The 18,802-nt window shown below is 55.2% G+C and overlaps 4 protein-coding genes across 4 annotated transcripts; 1 reads left to right on the top strand and 3 right to left on the bottom strand.

The window, feature by feature from the left end:
* Positions 1-1,124: 1,124 nt before the first annotated feature.
* Positions 1,125-1,948, bottom strand: N656DRAFT_704245 (ribosomal protein L32e; the record flags this gene model as incomplete). The annotated part of the gene is made up of 4 exons (XM_064811162.1): positions 1,125-1,233; positions 1,355-1,476; positions 1,635-1,759; positions 1,909-1,948. The coding sequence occupies 4 exons, from the start codon at positions 1,946-1,948 to the stop codon at positions 1,125-1,127; spliced, it is 396 nt and encodes a 131-aa protein (XP_064672848.1).
* Positions 1,949-2,365: 417 nt separating this feature from the next.
* Positions 2,366-4,486, bottom strand: N656DRAFT_776377 (DnaJ-domain-containing protein). Its single transcript, XM_064814628.1, has 4 exons — positions 4,240-4,486; positions 4,091-4,149; positions 2,953-4,035; positions 2,366-2,891 (listed from the first exon to the last, which is right to left on the bottom strand). Exons 1-4 carry the CDS (start codon positions 4,286-4,288, stop codon positions 2,799-2,801), a joined length of 1,284 nt encoding a protein of 427 aa, XP_064672847.1. The 5' UTR covers positions 4,289-4,486; the 3' UTR covers positions 2,366-2,798.
* A 641-nt stretch (positions 4,487-5,127) lies between these two features.
* On the top strand, positions 5,128-7,551 carry N656DRAFT_776374 (uncharacterized protein). Its single transcript, XM_064814627.1, has 6 exons — positions 5,128-5,572; positions 5,650-5,722; positions 5,778-5,815; positions 5,872-6,258; positions 6,323-6,577; positions 6,632-7,551. Exons 1-6 carry the CDS (start codon positions 5,216-5,218, stop codon positions 7,382-7,384), a joined length of 1,863 nt encoding a protein of 620 aa, XP_064672846.1. The 5' UTR covers positions 5,128-5,215; the 3' UTR covers positions 7,385-7,551.
* Positions 7,552-7,699: 148 nt separating this feature from the next.
* On the bottom strand, positions 7,700-18,487 carry N656DRAFT_704385 (uncharacterized protein; the record flags this gene model as incomplete). Its single annotated transcript, XM_064811173.1, has 2 exons — positions 7,700-8,844; positions 9,565-18,487. 2 exons carry the CDS (start codon positions 18,485-18,487, stop codon positions 7,700-7,702), a joined length of 10,068 nt encoding a protein of 3,355 aa, XP_064672845.1.
* Between the last annotated feature and the right edge of the window lie 315 nt (positions 18,488-18,802).

Genomic DNA, 18,802 nt, shown 5'->3' with positions numbered 1-18,802 from the left:
TCCCGGCTAGACTTCAAGCTGCGAATGCACCGGAGGCAGGGGACTGGTTTAGGCTCATAAGGGCGAGCCAAGTATGCGGACTTCCGGCGGCTCCTAGCCTCCTACGTCCTCCGTCGCTGAATGAAAGGATCCATTTGAGTCACTTGGCGGACAAAGTCTGAAGACGCTGGCGACTAGTTCGATTTACCTTGGAAACTGATTGTCTTGGAGGGAAGCACTTGTCCCTTTTCCCCTCGGGCCGGTATAAACCGACTCACCCAATTTCGAACCCCTTGCCAAAGTTCGACGCGCGATTCTATCTCCGGCGCCTCGCTGAGAAATATCATGCATCAGAGAGGCATTGCAACCCCCTCTCCAGGCAAGCCTCGAGGCAGTGTTATCCACAAAGAGTTTGTTGTGGCAATGCTGCTGAAGAAATGGAGCCACTTCTCTCACAGTCCCTATGCCCGGGCTTCGGATAACCGTTTCTCGAGACTCCTAGTAGAACCTAGCCACTGCCTGCCCTCTTCCTCCTGAGGGCCTGGCGGTGCTTGATGAATGTGAACTTCAATCTCCCTTAGGACTCGATCAATCCGGGTTCGGCCTTGGTTCCATAGCTTGGGCCTTCTCTCGGCCAGTTTGACTTCCGGAACCCACTGAAAGACTCAAACTGCCCTAGGAAGGCATTTGCGTCAACCTGTTTCTTCTCCCACGATGGAAACCGAGAGAATGGGCAAATCAAGCGACCGGACGATGAGCTAAACTGCCTGTATTTCTCGTTACTACAACGACTCCTTTATCACACGCATTTGGTGAGTAATGGAGCGTCTTGCTTGCCCCCATTCTTTCCCAACCATGCAACCAGCGAACCTCGTAGCACATGTGATCCGTCGATTCATAGCAGCCAACGCAGCGCGGCTGAAAGATGTGCCGCAAGAAACGACCCGCGGAGACTGGAGGTCCCCGTCATAGGAAGTCATTCAGCTAGCTGCTGCCCCTTGATCGTGACGAAGCAAGCTGCGTTGTATTCACTAGCTCGGGTGGGCGCTAGGTAAAACCGCAGATGAATAGCAGACCATTCCCTAAGACCGCCTGAGATGCTCCGAAAACACAGAAAGAATTGCCCCATGATTGACCGCGCCGTTTTAGACCTCCGTCGTGACCTTCGCCTTCGGGTTGGTGACCTTGACGCCTAATTGCTTCGCCCTCGTAATGATGTCGATCCGCTTCCTCGACGAGACGTTATGTGCGATCCTATAGACGTGAAAAACAATTCTGTTAGTCCGCCATTTGCCCACATCCCCTCCCCAGGGCCCGGTGGCAGCCGGTAGCCCTTCAGGTTTTGGACTGGGAGATGAAGAGAAGAATAACGTACTCGGCGGCGTAGGTCTTGTTGTGCATGAGGAGAAGCTCGACGTCCTTGACGTTGCTGACGAGGAAAGCCTTGTGGCCAGAGGGCATCATGTGGCGCGTCTTCTTGTTGGAGCCGTACCCGATCTAGAAGCGATGAGATTTTGCAATCCAAAATGTCAGCCGTTGTTCCCTCATTTTCCTCGTTGCGCGTCCTGATAGCATAGAGCCACCCCCATTTCCCGTTCTCCTGTCCATCCCAAGCCCCGCGGGGTCCCATGCGGAAAGAGAGCAAGCCAACGTACCGAGGGCATGGCAAGATTGCCCTTGAACCGTCTCCGAACCCGGTTATCGATACCCTTGGGCTTGCGCCATGCCGAGTCCAAGCACTTGAACCGGTCGCTCTGGTGGCGCATGAAGCGCTTCGTGCCTGCAAATCGAAAACGTGCTTGTCAATACCGCCATATTCTGCTAAAGAAATCCATCACATTCTGCGAATATGCTATGCCGACTCGGAAACTGCGGAGGACTGCGCGGTTTGTTCTGCCAATTGGCTGGAGAAAAGATCGAGGGACGTACGCTTCTTCACGATCGGGATGTGCTTCTTAGCGGCAACCATCTGTCCGGCGGGTTAGAATTCAAAACTCTGAACAGAATGTGAATTGAAGGGAGCGGAATTGTAGACTTACCTTGACGGTCTTGTTGTCGGGTGATGGTCGAACTGTTGGCGGGCGTCACGATCAGGACCTACCTTAAGGGAAAATTGCTGAAATTTGATTTACCTGGTGGGCTTAGGGCTGCGTAAAATTGTTAAGGCTGACTGGTCAGTGCGCTTGATTGGATGAGGGATTCGCAGCATGGCAATGTGGGGCAAAGCAGGTCCGTTATCTTATCGATAAGATTGAAATGTGGGAGTGATGATGTCTCACTGGATGGAACCCTATAACAGGTACTTGTACAAGTACTCCGTACCTTCAAGCAACCTGCCTGAAGAGGATCACAGCACTGTAGCACCATTTAAGACAAGAATATTGCTATCGCTATCAATGACTGGTTTCAGGTCATTATGTCATGCCCTAGTCTATGCCGTGGAATTGCACGAAATACCAAGTGATCCGAGTCTTCACCATTGCGGATTCCTCTTGTCCGTCTATTAACAGAAGCCATCTGTGAGCTGTGACCATGCCCCATCCACCATTGACCACTGCCGCCGAAAACTAGAAAAGCTGAATGCAGGACACCAGTCGATATCCGGTATCCAAGCGCCCGCGGCCGCTTCAGGTTTTCCGAGTGAAATAACCGGAATGTCTTCATTCTGCAGGCTTTGGCCAGCGGGAATTCCAGGCTAGGCCTGCCCCGAACCCTCAGCCGGCCTGCAAGCATGCTTGTTTGTCCACCAAAGCCCTCGTCCAATGAGAATTGCGTTTTGTGACCTTCTGGACACCATGACCATGGATCTATCCGTTGTCTTACTGAGTGGCACACTGCGTCGGGCCACCTTCGTCCTCGTCTTCATCTTCCCATTCATTGCCGTATCGCGGATCGCCTTGATGGGCGCCCATCTATGAGACATGTCAGTAATGTGCTGAACCTGTGTCCAATTGGTTCAACTGAAGGGCTTACCTTCTCAATATCTGCATCCTCCTCGTATTCGACCTCATCCACTTCTTCGGCCTTGATGGGCGGCGCAGGAGGGGGCAGAAGCTTCTGCAGAGCCTCATACTCATTATCGCTCTTCAGCCAGCCATCTTCGGGGAATTCAATCTTGACAATCAGGTAGAGGTCCCCCTTCATCTCGCCCCTCTTCATGGGCATGCCTTCTCCGGGAACCTTGAGCACATCATTGGGACGGAGGATCTTGCCTCGGGGGTGGTCGATGTGAATGCCCCTGCCGTCAAGGTGTTTCAAAACCACACGCGAGAAGCCAGTTAGAGCCTCGGCCAGGGTGACGTGAAGGTCGGCCGACAGATCGTGCCCAATGCGGTTGAACTGCTCGTGCGGCTCCTCAATCAGATGGAAAATGAGGTCGCCAGGGGTCCTATCGGGCAGCTGATCTGCCTCGCCCTCCAGCACGATCCGTTCGCCCTGCATGGAGCCGCGAGGAATGTAGAGCTCCAGTGCCTTGGTCTCCTTGACGGTTCGCTTTCCCTTGCACTTTTTGCAGCGATCCTTCTCCCTGATGTGCGTCCCGGATCCCTGGCAGTGACTACAGGGGACCGTCTCCCTGGTGACGAGGCCGGGGCCAATCTGTCGGAATGCCTCCTGGCGTCCGATGCCCCCGCAGCGATCGCACCTCTCGGGCTTGACCTTGTCTTTTGCGCCAGAGCCCTTGCATTGACCGCAGATGACCTGCTTCTCGGCAGCAAACTTGACCGTCTTGCCCTTGTAAAGCTCCTCGAGCGTCACCTTATAGGGCTGCTCCTCGTCGGGACCCCGTCTTGGTCCCCGAGGGCCACCGCCAGGCATGCCACCTGGCATACCGCCCACATTGAATCCGAACATCTGAGACAGAATGTCGTTCAGGTCGGCTCCGCCTCCTGGGCCGCCCCTTGACGAGTCAAAGGCGGCCATGCCGTGCGTGTCGTAGAGGTGGCGCTTCTCCTCATCGCGGAGGATTTCGTATGCTTGCGTGACTGCCTTGAACTTTGCTTCAGACTCGACCCGTCGCTCCTCGGGAACCTTGTCAGGGTGGTGTTGTAAAGCCAACTGGCCCAGCAGTCAGCACTAAACCAACGAACGGTCTACGGACCGCGAAACACACTTTCCGATAAGCCTTTCGAATCTCGTTCGGACTGGCCGACTTGTCCACGCCGAGGAGTGCTAGACAACGTCGATCCAAGGTCAGCATGCAAATCATGCAGCGCTAGCTAAAAACGATTGCGCGGCGCAGGCGGGGTGGGCATGGCATACCGTAGAGGTCAATGTCCTCGGCGGCGCTGTTGCTGGGCCCGCCGTCCATGGTCGATGCACTTGGTGCCTGTCAGGGTCTCGACGGCTTTAAGATACTGTTGCACTATTACCTCGAACAAAAACGTCCGTCGAAAGGGCGAATGAATATTTTCGTCGCAAATGGTGTTGGAAGGGAGCGGGTTCGATAACCTTAGAGTGCGCCCGCTGATAGTGGATGACGGAGACGCCCTTGAAGTGTTGGCCCGAGTTTAGAAAATTTAGCCCGGAGCGGGCGGTGCCCCTCGTTGCAGGGATGGGATGGCTGACTGTTCTCAGGACTAAAACATCAGGGAGAGCCAGGAGGCATTGTTATACTCAAAGTCTGGCGCTTGAAGGTTTCCTCATGTTAGAAGTTGCATGTACTTTTACGATACGGAAGTCAAGTTCTGCTTCAACGGCTGCGAAGAAGATCTATGCATGTTTACTCTCCATTTTCCGATAACGTTGTGGTGACGCCGGACGTTTTTGTTGCCTGGGGTCCGGTCACACAGTTGCAACCGCTTATAACTTGAGGCGCTCGCTATCTAAGCGTTCAGTCGGACTGCGAGCCTGAGAAGGGTAACTTTGAACTGGACGTAGGTACTCTTTCACACCATTGATGACCATTAAGATTGTCGACGTAGGTCGAGAAAGATGAAAACATTCAGAAAATGATAAGTTTCACATGATCGCTGACCCTCAGTTGTTATCATCTTTTATCAGCAGCCCCACACCGTTTCCTATCCGGGCAGGGGATGTAAGTATGTAACGGTAACAATATTTCGTATTTCACTGGGCGGATTTATTTTTGAAATGAAATTGTGTAATTACCACACCGAACACGGTCTGAAGTTACAGCAAATCAGCTCACTCACCAAGCTCCATGTTTCAGTAAAAAGCCACTTAACCTAGCAGACCACTTCAACAATCTTGTTGAAGTCGGTGAAGGGCACCAAGTATGAGAGGCACCAGCCTCCTAAGGAGGCCATGGAGACCTCTGACAGTGTGTTCCAGCTGCGCTCGACGGGTATCTCTTTCCGTCTCGCAACGACGGCTGAGGAACTTCTCTAGCGGCAGTCATTTCGCAGCAGGCGCGGATGTGCAGGCGCTAGAAAGCAGGACGTTATGGAAGCGACCAAAGCAACGGGAAGAGAGGCAGACGTATGAATTGCCTGACACGCCATGCCGCACTCGCTTCGCCCCTTCTCCCACTGGCTACTTGCATCTGGGCTCTCTGCGGACAGCCTTGTTCAACTACCTCGTAGCAAAAGCAACCGGCGGCCAGTTCGTTCTACGCATCGAAGACACCGACCAGGTGAGACTGGGCCACTTTTTGTCTTGTAGCAATTGACTTGAGATGACATGTTACTTACCGTGCCACTGAGCGATTAGAGCCGCTTGGTACCAGATGCAGAACAGAGACTGTATGAAGACCTCAGGTGGGCTGGTTTGTCCTGGGACGAAGGTAAGGGAAAGGTCGTGGGCTCATGGGCCTCGTTCGCGCTAACATCATCCCCCAGGTCCGGATGTGCAAGGCCCATATGGTCCATACCGACAGGTACTGCGAGACCTGTGTTGACATGCTGACCGGAGCATCACCGCTGACTGCATCAGTCCGAAAGGCTTGCGCTTTATACCGAGCATGCAGATAAACTGCTGCGTGAGGGCAAAGCGTACAGGTGCTTCTGTTCCCCGGAGGCCCTGGAGGAGCACAAGAGAGTAGCCCATGCGCGCGGAGAGTCAACCCGATATCCGGGCACCTGTCGAGCAATCTCCTCTGAGGAGTCCGATGAGCGCGCTGCCAACGGACAGGAGTTCGCCATCAGGTTCAAAAGCGCTGCGGAGCCCACCACTGTCCGAGACATTGTATACGGCAATTACCGAAAGAAGGAAGCAGAGGACGACTACATCATCATGAAGCGTGACGGCTTCCCAACCTACCATTTCGCCAATGTCGTCGACGATCGACACATGAAAATCACCCACGTGATCCGGGGAGCGGTAAGTCGTGTGTGTCTTTCAACTAGGGCGGGCCGGGCCAAGTCTCACTTCTCGTGACGCATAGGAATGGCTCATATCAACGCCCAAACACGCCGAACTGTACCATGCCTTTGGGTGGGGACCCCCAAAGTTCGCCCACCTAGGGTTGCTCGTAGACGAGCAAAGGCAAAAGTTGAGCAAACGGCACGCTGTCGCCGACATGGGCTGGTACAAAGACAGACATGTTCTTCCCGACGCCCTCCTCAACTTTGCCGCTCTGCTAGGCTGGCGCGGAGTCGAAAAGAAAAAAACACTGGGCCTGCAAGACATCATTGATAACGTAAGTGGCTGGTAGCAAGGCAATTCGGGAGTCTTTTGCTAATTGATGGTTAAGTTTTCCTTGAAGTTTACCAAAGGCGACATTGTTGTCCCAATGACGTCGCTGGACTATTTACAAAACCAACATCTCCGACGCCTGTGTGAAGACGACACACCAAAAAGCAAGGCCCTTTTTGAAAGTCACGTACTAAATCCCTTGAAGAGAGCCATCAAACTGTTCGAGTCCGCGAGGACAAGCGGTGATGGGACCACCCCTGACGGCACCATCGTCCCGCCATTCGGCGAGCGGTTTGCCACGGTTCCTCTCTTAGAAGATGAACGTTTCCGTCCCGATCTTGTCGAGAGTGTATTGAGTGCCAAAGCCGAGAATAATCAGACGCCGGATCTCGCGGCACGGTTCCCGGTTGCCGTCTCTCACCTCAAAGCCTTCATCTGGAAGATACCACACGACGTCCTCAAAGCCTCTCTTGCACAGCTAGCAGCTGACACGATTACGCTTCACGGTGCGCCCGCCAGACTGGATCAAGTCATGTCCCATGTCATAGAGAATCTCGCCTCCGTGGAGGACGACGCTTGGGTTGTGGACAGACTTAGCCAGGAGCTTCAGCGTATGGAGGAACCGGGAGAAGGGAAAGCACATATGCTATTGAAGATACTGCGGCGGGCGCTGCTTGCGTCGCCGAACGGCATGCCAGTCGGTCGGGCGATGGTGATATTGGGCAAAGACGAGACGTTGCGCCGACTTGAGGCCGCAAGGCTTGCTGCGGAAGAGACTGCTGTTCCAGCCGGCAGGGCAGTGCCCGCCTAGGGTGGGAGGAGAGTTCCCGGCGGCGCAAGCCTGGTAGGACCAAGACAAATCTTCCACCCTGTAACATGTATATTAGCGGTGGGCAAATCTTGTAAGAGTAGATAGAATTACACGGAAGGCAAACTTGAGGATGTCCTTCTATGCGCAAAATTCAAATCCCATACCCGCCCGCCATGCTCATTTTCCACTGCGCCTCTTTCGCCGTCTAAGTTATCAACAAGTGCAAGAGACAAGTAGTCATGAATGTCGTAAAACTTCCCAAGAGCATTCCCAACGCAAGACCGTCTCTCCGCTCCTAATGCTCAACCCGCCCCTTCACTCCCGCCCACGGCTGAAAACCTGCGCTTTCACCTCGGCAGCCATGAGTCCAGCCCGCTCCTTGGCCGCAACCTGGCTCATGTCGCGGACGAGCTTGTCAATGACCTGGTCATGCGCGCTCTTCCCCTCAACCCCTCCTCCACCTGCATCATCACCGGCCACCGCTGCCGTGCCCGAAGCTCCATTTCCCCCGCCGCCAAATATTTGTGAACCGAGCGGCCCCATCATCATGGATGATTTCCCGCCTCCAGCACCACCTCCTACAGCACCTCCGGCAGCTGCGTGGTGCCGCGCCACGCCCACGCCGGCGGCAGCGTCCTGGATGCGATGGGCCAGGTCGCTCATCTGGCTGCTCGCGTAGTCGCGGTTGGCCAGCAACGGGTTCTGCGCCAGCGTGCTCACCCAGTACTTGTTCCACAGCAGCTCGAGCAGCTTGGAGTCGAGCGTGGACCGGAAGTGCTCCACCTCGAGGGAGTAGTACTTTGCGGCGTGGGCGCCGAAGTCGGCTGCCTTGGCGAGCGGGACGGATTGCTGTTGTTGTTGCTGCTGTTGTTGGTTTGTTGAGGATGAAGTGGATGTGGATGTGGTGGCGTTAGATGGGGTGTAGTCCTGCGGGAAGGTGCGGAAGGCGCCAATCTCGACCTTGTTGGCGCTGACGGTGCGGTCCGGGTCGATGACGATGGCGACCATGGGGCCCTGGAGCTGCTGCAGCTGCTGCGTGGCGACGTCGATGCCCGACAGCCAGCAGCCGTAGCCCGGGTGCGAGTGGTACCAGCCGATGACGTTCTCCTGGCGCGACTCGTCGCGACACAGGGCCAGGTATTGCACCAGGTACTCGTCGGCGTCGCCCTGGGCGTTGACGCGCGTCTCGGTGCCCTCGACGGGCAGGCGGAAGGCGTCCGTCACCACCAGCGCCGTGCCGTCGACGTAGCCCTGCATGATGCCCATTACCTCGAGCGACCCGCCCGAGCGCGCGTGCATGACCATCTTGATGAGCGCCACGGCACTGATCCGGACCGTCTTGAAGTAGTGCGGATCAGTGACCCACGGCCGCTTGGCCGAGATCTCGGTCTGCGACGAGGGGGTGTAGTTGTAGAGTGCATCGCGCTGGCGGTCGATGAGCTTGTCGGTTAGCGGGAGCTCTGGAAGGGTTTCAATTAGCTGTGTGCTCGTTTTCGAGTGATGCAGCAATGCACATAGAGAGAAGAATTGACATTACCCATTTTCTTGGTGCGTTCCCGTGTGCCTCTAGTCCAAAGTGTGATGCCAGAAGTGAGGGTGCAACAGGCGACGGGAGAACAGTTGGAGCTTCGCTGCAGCCTACAGTGGAAAGTTGATGGAGCATATCATGGAGGGGTGGTCTGCTGTGATTGCGGCTGCGATAAGATAAGGAAGGACAGCCACACCTCGGTCCTGTAACTAACGTTACGGGGAAATATATATTTACAGTACCAAGTACATACAATTTCACCTCAATGTCCTTCAGTTTCTCGCCATGTACTTGTCGATGGAAGCTAATATTTACAAGATCAGAACACGAGAGAATATCAACGTTGCTTAGATGCCTGCCTGCCTGCTACAAGGGTAATGTGTTCTATCCGTCCGCCTGTACAAGAAAGAAAAGAAAAAGGAAAAGAAAGAAGAAAAGAAAAGGGAAGGCTCCTTACGCCGAAACTATGCTGTCACAATTGCCTCCCTCTTCCGTCTTCCCTCTAATCCGTTACTAGTGTGTTGACAGTATGCATGGAAAACAAGGAAATCAAGGCCAAAGACAAAAGAGACAAGGAAATGATTAATGTCATCAACGTGCCCGCAATACCCCTTCCTTCCCTTCTTTACCTAAGAAGGCTTCACCCTGTGACTTCGACTCGGCTTCCTGAGGAGCCCATTCCCACCGCCACTCTGCTCTTGTTGCCCAGTCCCCGTGTCATCATCCCTCGCGCCCTCGTCGCTACCCACATGCAGCGCCGTCCCCTCGCGATCCTTCAACCGGTGCGCCAAAGCTTGGATCCTGTCACGCAACGCACCCGTCTTCCTGCGCTCAGGACTAGCTTGATGATGATCCCCGGGCGCGCTGCTGATTGGCGTCCCGGCAGAAGACGCTGCAGCAGACACAACCCCGTTGCTGCTCCCTGGTCGAGGAGACGAGCCATTGTTGTTCCCTTGACTCTGCGCCCCGCCTCCAAAAGCCCTGGACCATCCGCTAGATGTGGGCCGCAAGAGATTGAAGCCGCTTCTGTGGCCCTGGCCGTGCTGCGTCTCGGGCGGCGCCGTAGTAGCCGGCGAAGGCGGTGCCATGAGAAACGAGGGAACCGCCCCTGTGGGCTGCGTGAGGACAGACACGTTGCTGGATCGCTGTGAACGCGAGGATGCGATGCTAGAGCTCCTGCTGGTGGATGGGACGGGGATAGAGGTCTGCGAACGCCGGATGGATTCTGGCGGGGAGCGTGAAAAGTCGTATACCGAAGACGAGTCGTCACCGCTGGTGTCCCGCGACTCGGCTGCTGTGGGCGTTGCGAGCAGTATCGAACTCGTGGCTAGTTCTCGCAGCTTCGACTGTTGTGCCGTGTTCGGCCTATGTCTGGAGAACTTGTTCCCGATGATGGCCCCCGTGTGGCTTATCAAGGCCTTGATGACTCGGCTTTTGAGCGCAAGGGCAAGATCCAGGTTGGACCACGTCTTGTTGCGGTACTCAATTGTCGGCAGCCGGAAGACAAAGTCGTGCACATCCTCGAAATTGCGGTCGCCCTTGCCCTTGTAGCTCAAACATAGAACGACGGACGGCATCCTGATGTAGGCAAACGTCATGTAATTGGAGGCTCGGTCGATCATCTTGGTCAAATCGTCAGATTGCTTGTGCCTTTCGCTCTCGTTGGAGCGGTGTCGCAAGATAAAGCGGGATCCCTTCCTAGACTCGCCCGAAGCGGCATCCTTGTTTGACGAGAAGCCGGTAGCTGACCTGAGAATGCCAGGCCGCGGCGTGTTCAGACGCAGGGACTCGGCCGACCGCTTCTTGCTCACAGACTTGAATCCGGTACCCGCTCGGAAGAGACGGAAGGAGGAGCCCTCGCCCGAATGGATGCTGAGGGCCTTTTGGTCCTTGATAGAAGCCTCGTCAGGATCCGAGGTGAGTGTGGGGCGAAGGCGCATTTCAAGAGAACCCGCGCGTTTCGTATACGGCACGTCAAGCTGCTCTTGATCTGCTGTCACAAGGCGAGGCATCGACTCGGCTAGCGATTCGCTGTCTTCTTCGTCCTCTCCGTCCCCTGCCATGGACTGCTTATTCATGGATGGAGACTCCATGCCGCTGGAACTTTTCTCACCACCCGTACCAGGGAAGATGTACTCGAAGAGTTTCTTTCCAATCTCGCGCTCAAGTTGAATTTTTAGCGGGAACAGGTTTACTTCGAAGTGGTCCATGACAGGGATGCCAGCAATGGCCTCGAGCATATTCCAATACACCTGGATCATTGGTTGCGAGCCCGTGTCGAAGCCACCATGGTCACTCTCGATGTACGGTGCCACCATTGCAGGATAGATGGCGTCGGGGAGCAGGTTCAAACCTAGGATCTTGCCCACTTGGATCAAGTTGATGTGCGACCCATCCGAGTTGTCGGTCCGATCGTATTCCACGTTCTTGAGCTGCAGCTCAACAAGGGGCTCGTTGTTGTCCCGGATGAGCTGCCAGACGATTTCCTTGGCCATGATGCTCCACTTCATGAGAGTGGTGCTATTCGCATTGTCAAACTTCCTCTGAGAGGAGGTAATGGCTTTCATCATGAAGAACAATTCGTCCTCGCATGCTGCCAAATCACGCTCCAGCACCATCCGGTCTTCCCACCCTTTCTTGTCTAACTGCCTGGAGTGAGTTTGGAAATGCATCTTGATCTCTTCGAGCTGCCGGACTCGCTCCTGAAGTTTGGTAACCATCTCCGGAGCGCCCCTCAGGTCGCTGAAATCCGAAGCCAGCATGATTTTTTCGAGCCTTTCGTTCCGCGTCTTTTCAAGGGGCTCACTATACATGAGGAGATCAACAACAATGATGTAGATGGCGTAATACTGCGAAGAGTTGCACAAAGCATGCGCCTGCGGGAACTCGATCCAGAGACTGTCCGTCCGCCGCTCGGTCTCGCCCTCCACGGCTACACCGCCACCTTCACTGGTGTTGACCTCGTCGTTATACTTGAGCCGCAGCGTGTTGAACTTGTCATAACGAAGCATTGCGGATGTCTTCTGCACAACGCGCTTGAAACCGAATGGATCCGCTTGAAAGTCGAACATGATCTCCATCGGAACCCAAGGCGGCCATGAAGAACCAGACGGGGTGCCGTAGGTATTCCCCGAATACATGGACAACATCTGCGTCGTAAACCACTTTTGATGGGTAACGAAAAACTGCGTGCTGTCCATGTTGACAAGGAATCGCCGCTGAACAAGACCACTGACGTTATCAGACATCCTGCTCTTGTCGAGAACATCGACCACTTTGAGTTCCATGCCCTTGGATGTCGTCAGAACCACGTGCTTCTTGTTTCTGTCACTCTGTAGCTGGATTTGCGGCGCAATAAGGCGGACATGGTAGCTGTTCTGAGTTGTGAAGTCATCCGCGATGCCGCTCGACAGATCGGCCATGGATGTGTGTGTCCCTGCATCCCCAGTGCCATTCACACTGGTAAATTTCTTGTTATCCTGCAAGATTCTGCGGATTTTGTCCTGAATGTCGCTCTGGGCCTCACGGTTCACTCCGTTTATATCCGGACCGCTGCTGGTTCCCATGGGGGTTGTGGCCGTCTTTGACTTCGTTTGTTCCTCCACTAGATCTAGAATGAATTTCACTGCAGGGCGAGACAGATAGTAAACGAAGCCTCGGCGTTGACCGACCTGGTGAATGTAGCGGAGGATAATGTTCCGTAGTGTATTGTTCCATTTCAGCTGCATGTTGTGGATTACGAACCGGTTCTTGAAATCGCTCGCAAACTCGGCAGCGGCCGGGCTCGTCATGCTCCCTTGCAGCTTTGGAGGGGGTCCATCATCATTCTCGGGGGCTGTGGGAGAACGCGGCGTCATCTCGTCTAGCATCCGTTCTAAGAATGCTCGTTTTCCAACAAGAACTGTCGTCTGTCGATTCAAGGCGTCGAACCCAGCCTTAAGATCTGTCTGGGCGGGATCGCCTCGGATAAGGCGAAGCTCAATCTCGCCCAGGTTCCGCTTGTGTGTCTCCACTTGCTCTTCAAGCTGCTCCAGCCGCTGACGGATAAGTTGACTTTGTACCCTCCTAGGATCGTCGTCCTCGCTCATGATGCAGAAGTGAGTAGGCTCCTTGCCAAAGGGACTGGTCCGATCGGGATCGCCGTCGATGACGCCGCCTATATCTGTTTGGCGGAAGTAGGTAATGCGAGGGGCGAATGCAAGAGGAAGGATTTTGGTATCAGGATTTGGTTCGGTCGGTAGGATCGAGTCAAGCTCGATAAAATCATCCATATCGATCCACGTCAGGTCATTGTCGGGTATCGTAAAGCGGGAGAGGTCAATCCCGCTCCCTTCCTGATCCATCATGAAAGTCGAAGGCGAATGCTTCGGGTCCGCTGTCCTGTTACGGATGCTTGCAGAGACCGCGCGGACGTCGGCCGAGACAAGGTCCAGCTGCCCGGCATGAATCTTCATACTACTGGTCTTGCTTTGAGTCTTGAGGCCGTGGTCCCTGGTGCTGAACTCCTCGCGCCTTTGATGCAAGTCCAGGATCCAGCTGTCAAACCGAACCTTGATCCCGGTGGCCGACACCGTGTTCTCAGGGTCCTCGGCATCCTTGTGCTTGTAGATGTGGCTGAGGTATAGCGGCGCCAGCAAGAGGTTGTATTTGATGGTAGCGAGATGTCTGCCGAACTTTTTGCTGTTTTTCTCTCGCCCGGGCCAGAGCGAGCCTTGCCTGATGGGCAGGGAGAGCGGGCCAGAGAAGAGGGACCACCAGGCGAAAAAGTGCGTAAAGAGCCGAGGTGTTAGATGAACGGCATTGTAGCTGCGAGAGGGTTCAACGATCGACCCATTCCATTCCCGATCGACTGGCGCGCGGACGGCCACGGACAGATGGATGTGCTGGCTGCGAAAGCCGCGAAAAGCGTCGTAAGGGAGTCCGCCTTGGGTCTTGGCATATTGCGGAGCTTTGAGCACTACCTTGTAGTGTGGGATGAACTCGAAACTCCTGTTACCTTGCTCAATCGCCCGCTCAAAGACGAGCCCGGCCAGCCACTGCACCTTGCCTGAAAGCTTCATGACAACCTTCTTGAACTCTGCGCCAGACCTTTGACTGCTTTCGCTTGAGATGCTCTCGTCTTCACCGTGTTGCCGGCGACTTTCCCGGACTTGATGGCTGTAGTCGGGCACCGCTAGGACATACTCACCGCTGTCGACAGTCATGAAACGCTTCGGGTCATCGTCGGTGTGCACGTTCAATCTCACATCGTTCCGCCAGCACATCAGGAACCCCGCGCCGTTCCCGGTGACCTGATAAGGATCCCGACTGCCCTTGAGCGCAAGGTGAACATCGCCATCGCCACGCCAAGCAACCCGGATGCGCGAGTGGAAGTTGAGGCGAATCTTATCCCAGAACCCAACCCTCTCAGAGGGATCGAGCTGCGGTTTTGTCATTGACTCAATGGCCATCATCATGTCTTGGATCGCGGGCTGATATGACGGGCCCCAAGTAATGCGGGTTGGGTTCGCGGTATGAATGTCGATGGTCATGTCCGAAAAAGTCTTGACAGGCCCGATAGTTCTACGCACATCAACTGCAAAGCTTCCCTCGTTGGGTAGCGTCGGGTCTAGGTTCCGTGGCGGCACAATCTGAACCTTGATCTTTCGAGTAGACTCTGGGCCGCGATATTCCTCGGCAATCACAAAGTCCGTCGACATAGACAGGGCGGGAAGTCGGACTGGCTGGTCTGGTTTGGTGGCTGGCACGTGCAAGAACGGCAGGGGATAATCGCGAAGTGTTATCCTGGCTTCGCCCATGCTTATTTGCACATTCATGGGGACGAGAAGAGCGTATTGCATGTCCCTCGGCATACCTTTCCCGACCTTGTGTAGGAAGTCTGGAAGTTGTCTCAACGGGAAGGAGGGCTTGTCGATCGTGACTTGCAAATCGTTGATGATTGTTGACATGAGGGCGGGTCTCTGCGGTACCTCCAAGATTCTTTCACCGTCCTCCAGATCGTCAGGCATCTCATTTACCCCCCAGAACTGGGAGTAAACATCTTTCATTCCGTTCTTAGCCAGCGCGTATTGGCGGTCAATACGATGCTTCCAGCTCTTGGCATTGTGCAAGTCTAGCTTGTGTCTTGCCTCGGCGATAGAGATGCGCGCGTACCCACTGATCCCTTGGCTGCCGCTTTCCGGGTCATACCTAGGTCCCCGACTGCGGAAATGCCCCTCAGCGGGCCCTCGCCGGAGGCCGTCAGCGCTGCGGCTTCTAGTATGAGAGACCCCCGGTGTCGGGGGTTCAGGCATGCGAGCAGCGGATCGCGCCCGCAATTTAGAAGGCCCCTTTTTCGATTCTTCCTCATGGATTTTCTTGACCTTGACGCGGAAGGCTTCCTCGCGCGCCTGACGCTGCATCATCTCCACCAGCCCGGCCCGGTAAATCACACCGAGCTTCCATTCGAAAGCGCCATCTTCTAGCTCGAAAAGGAGCGTCTTTGCGCGAAGCGATACCTTGGGAACGTTCCTCGGACCCTCCGGGCCCTTGTCAAGAATGTACTCATTCGTGCCGGTTTTGAACCTGTGGTGAAGCTGAATGACAGACTTGACGGTATTGACAAGGTTGTCTGTGATCTTATAAATGACCATTTCATGAGGGACGGCCAAGCGGATGGTATCCAAAACGATGTCAAACAACCTCTCTTCATGAAGTGCGCCGCCAGCAGTCTTGCGTCGAGATTCTCGGTAGTCCATCCTAGCATTCTTGACGCTGACTATCCTAGCCCAGACTCTGCGCATCCTAGGGGCTTCCGCGTATAGCCGGATTAGCTTAGCGTGTAAGAACGGGGTGGACCATCGATGGCGTGCTGCTTCCATGTTGTAGATGTGCAGCATCAACGGGGGATCCGAAGGCAAGTCCGCCTTGATCTGGACTAGAGTGGCCCTGAAATCGACCGAGACAAGCTCGGGAGTAGCCCTCGATAAATCGATATTACCTAGGGGAAAATCAGGGGTACTGCCGCTTGGTGGTGATAGGTGGCCAATGATTCGTCTCTGTGGGGACATAGGGGGCGTCATCGGCTCGGCCGCCTCTCTGGTGGTCCTTAAGAACGCTTTCCGCAGTGATGAAGCGGCCACGGTCGCAGCGTAGTGTCGATAGAGAGAGTATTGGACTAGGATGGTCCGGATATAGGAGTGGACGTGGAGCACCGGGCCTTGGTTGTCGCTCAAGGTCGAGAGCGCGAGCTCAAATTTGGGAACGCTCACAAATGGCTCAAACTCGCACTTTTCCTCCGACTCAACCATGAACACCTCGAACGCCCGGGCCTGAATAGATAAGCGACGGCCGTCGCCATCATTGTAATACTTTTTCCTGGGCGATACTGGAACGGCTCTCAGTAGATCTGCCTCGGGGGACATCATCCCCCTGCTGCTGGCTCTGCGCCGGGACGGCTGCCGTTGCAAACCATCCAGTCTTTGAGCGCGATACTCCGCTGACCACGAATCCAGCTGAATGGCAACGCCTCTCAAGTCCTCAGATATGTCCTTATCCACGCCCGCAACTTCGATGCTGCAATCTGAGCAATGGAGTTGGAAATGCAAGAGCCACGGGGGTAAGGAGCGCAAGAAGTTTGAGTGCCTTGGCGTCTTTGAAACAGCGCGTTTGTCCGGCTCGACATTAAGCCGTAATTGCCTCACTATCTGGCGCAAGCCGTCACGGATCTCGTCCCTAACCATCTTGAGCGTAAAGGTCTGGAGGTTGCCTGTCACGGCCACGTGCAAGTCTGGCGACGCATTGAGCTGCACTTTCAAGTCGAATGTCTCCGTCTCGAGCAGGTCGAAGCGGTTCCCGGCGGAGGTCTGGTAATACAAACTGTGCGTCTGGACCCGCATGGTAGCGGCTAGAGAATAGTGAAGCTCCTCGACAGCCGAATGGAATGATTCAACGTCTAGGGAGACAGACGATATAGATGATATAATCAAGTCAAACTCGTCGGGGTCGGCCGACTTTTGGACAGGGGGAAGTGCTATCCTCACAACAGGCTCGTGCATCGAGAACTTGATGTTCGCTTTGGGGAGGAGTCGTGAAATGAGCATATGCCGTTGTTGCTGCTGCGCCTTTGGCGGCTTTGGTCTCCGCTGCAGCATCGCCAACAGGAGGGGGAGGTGCCGAGGGTCAAAGTCGACAGAGGGAGAGGTGACAACCGAGTTCGCAAAGAGTATGTTGGCGTTCCGCTGCTCGGCAGTCCCTTCGTCGGCGAGCTCAACCGTCTTGGATGGCAGCGTTGTCTTGGCAGTCGTGGTCGCCATTGGAATGTACATTATGCGCTCAGGCTTGCCGTGCCCGTCGTCAAGGCCGACGGAGATGGACAGTGCAGCGGCCAAGGCCTCATGGGCAATATCCTTAGAGGGGAAATACATTCTGTGCGCTGCTGATTTTGGATCCAGTCGATGGAGATCTATGCCGACTTCCTTCATGGATGCCGTCAACAGAACCGGAGTGCCGCCGGGCTTGACCCTCTCGATCTTTTTGGTGAGCCCAATGGAGCTAACGGCGAACTGGACCTCCTTGATGCCCCTGAGAATAGAGCTCGCAAGTTCTTTCGAGTCGGACACGGTCTGCATAAGTTCATGATTGGTGCTTCCTGGAGCGTCGAACTCCTGAATCACCCGATCAACAAGCAGGTCGACGGGTTCAGACTGGGCAAAGGTTTTGTCGCTCTGGGATCTGATGTTTTTGTACTGAGCGACGCTATGGCGAATATGATCGTAGGGGATGTGCACGCGGCCCAGCTTGAGAGAAATAGAGGTGTCGCGAAGGCCATCGAGCGCTTCATAGAGGTAACCATGAATATTCAGGCTGGCGCTGTCGAGAACCTCCAGCGACTCTTCCCCCTCGGCGGTAAACAACACGCTTCGGAGGGTGACGATCCATTCGGCCTGCTGCTTCTGACCCTTCTTCTCCCCTTTTCCCTGCAAGAAGAAGCGCGCACGATCCACCATCTTGCGCCTCGTATCTACCGCCATGGTGAAACTGCCCATCTGCACGTTGCCCACACCCTCGATGCTGACGGTTGAATTGGTGGCGACGACGTCGACCATGCGAAGCCAGTTGACGCTCCGATGCAGGCGCTTGATGCGTTCCTTCACCCTTGTCAACCGTTTCCAGGTCTTGCTTCGTCCATCTAGGTTAGTATCCCGGCGCATAGGGCCCAATGGCCTCGGAGTCCTCGGAGTCTCTGGCCGGTTGGGCGCAGCTTCGTCGGCGTGGGATTCGCCATCTTCAGGCGCAGCGCCGGCTGCCTTGCTCCCCTCGAGCTCTTGAACGTTGACGGTGACGACGAGCTCGCTCACAACAATGCTCAGCCAAGTGGGTTGGGCGAAGGTCGGGCGGTGGACGTTGAGGCCAAGTCCTCGAACGTCGATGCGGATGCCATCGCGGGGGGTGTAGGCGACACGACGAAGTGAAAAGTAGCCAATGCGCTGAATCGAGACGCCCGTGATTATGCGGATGACGGCGAAGAGAACGAAGGACGACAGATAGAGGAGCACTAGAATGCCGAATACGAAAGTAGGATTGAGCAGGGCCATTTCGACGGAGCAGCCGGCAGCAAGGACCAACACGCGGCGCCCATGAGTCGCAGCCGTCGCTGGGCCAGGCACTCTTAGTCTCGAAGTTGTCGACGAGATTTGACCGGGCGGGGGGCGCGATACCAGACACAAACGGCCCGGTCCGTTGCTAGCTTCACGGAGGTGGCATTCCGGGAACAGAAGAGGTCACTCAAGCCCGGGTGTTCACCTCAAGTTTTAAGTCAAGGACGGGACGCGGCCAGACGTCCGCTCACTGCTACGCCGTAGTGTGTAGTATTCTTGGATCCTCGTCGTCTCTTGTTGGCTCTATCCGAC

The sequence above is a fragment of the Canariomyces notabilis genome, assembly GCF_033297395.1.
Source record: "Canariomyces notabilis strain CBS 508.74 unplaced genomic scaffold N656scaffold_4, whole genome shotgun sequence".
In the NCBI taxonomy this organism is placed as follows: domain Eukaryota; kingdom Fungi; phylum Ascomycota; class Sordariomycetes; order Sordariales; family Chaetomiaceae; genus Canariomyces; species Canariomyces notabilis.
This window is presented reverse-complemented; position numbering and strand designations above follow the sequence as displayed.

What these genes read in the sequence shown, in the direction of transcription:
- N656DRAFT_776377 (XM_064814628.1), bottom strand. Translation starts at nt 4,288, where the DNA reads ATGGACGGCGGGCCCAGCAACAGCGCCGCCGAGGACATTGACCTCTAC. An exon ending in TTCGAAAGGCTTATCGGAAA is followed by an intron (nt 4,036 to 4,090) that starts GTGTGTTTCGCG and finishes CTGCTGGGCCAG; the next exon opens with TTGGCTTTACAACACCACCC. An exon ending in AGGATGCAGATATTGAGAAG is followed by an intron (nt 2,892 to 2,952) that starts GTAAGCCCTTCA and finishes CATGTCTCATAG; the next exon opens with ATGGGCGCCCATCAAGGCGA.
- N656DRAFT_776374 (XM_064814627.1), top strand. Translation starts at nt 5,216, where the DNA reads ATGAGAGGCACCAGCCTCCTAAGGAGGCCATGGAGACCTCTGACAGTG. An exon ending in CATATGGTCCATACCGACAG is followed by an intron (nt 5,816 to 5,871) that starts GTACTGCGAGAC and finishes TGACTGCATCAG; the next exon opens with TCCGAAAGGCTTGCGCTTTA. An exon ending in CCCACGTGATCCGGGGAGCG is followed by an intron (nt 6,259 to 6,322) that starts GTAAGTCGTGTG and finishes CGTGACGCATAG; the next exon opens with GAATGGCTCATATCAACGCC.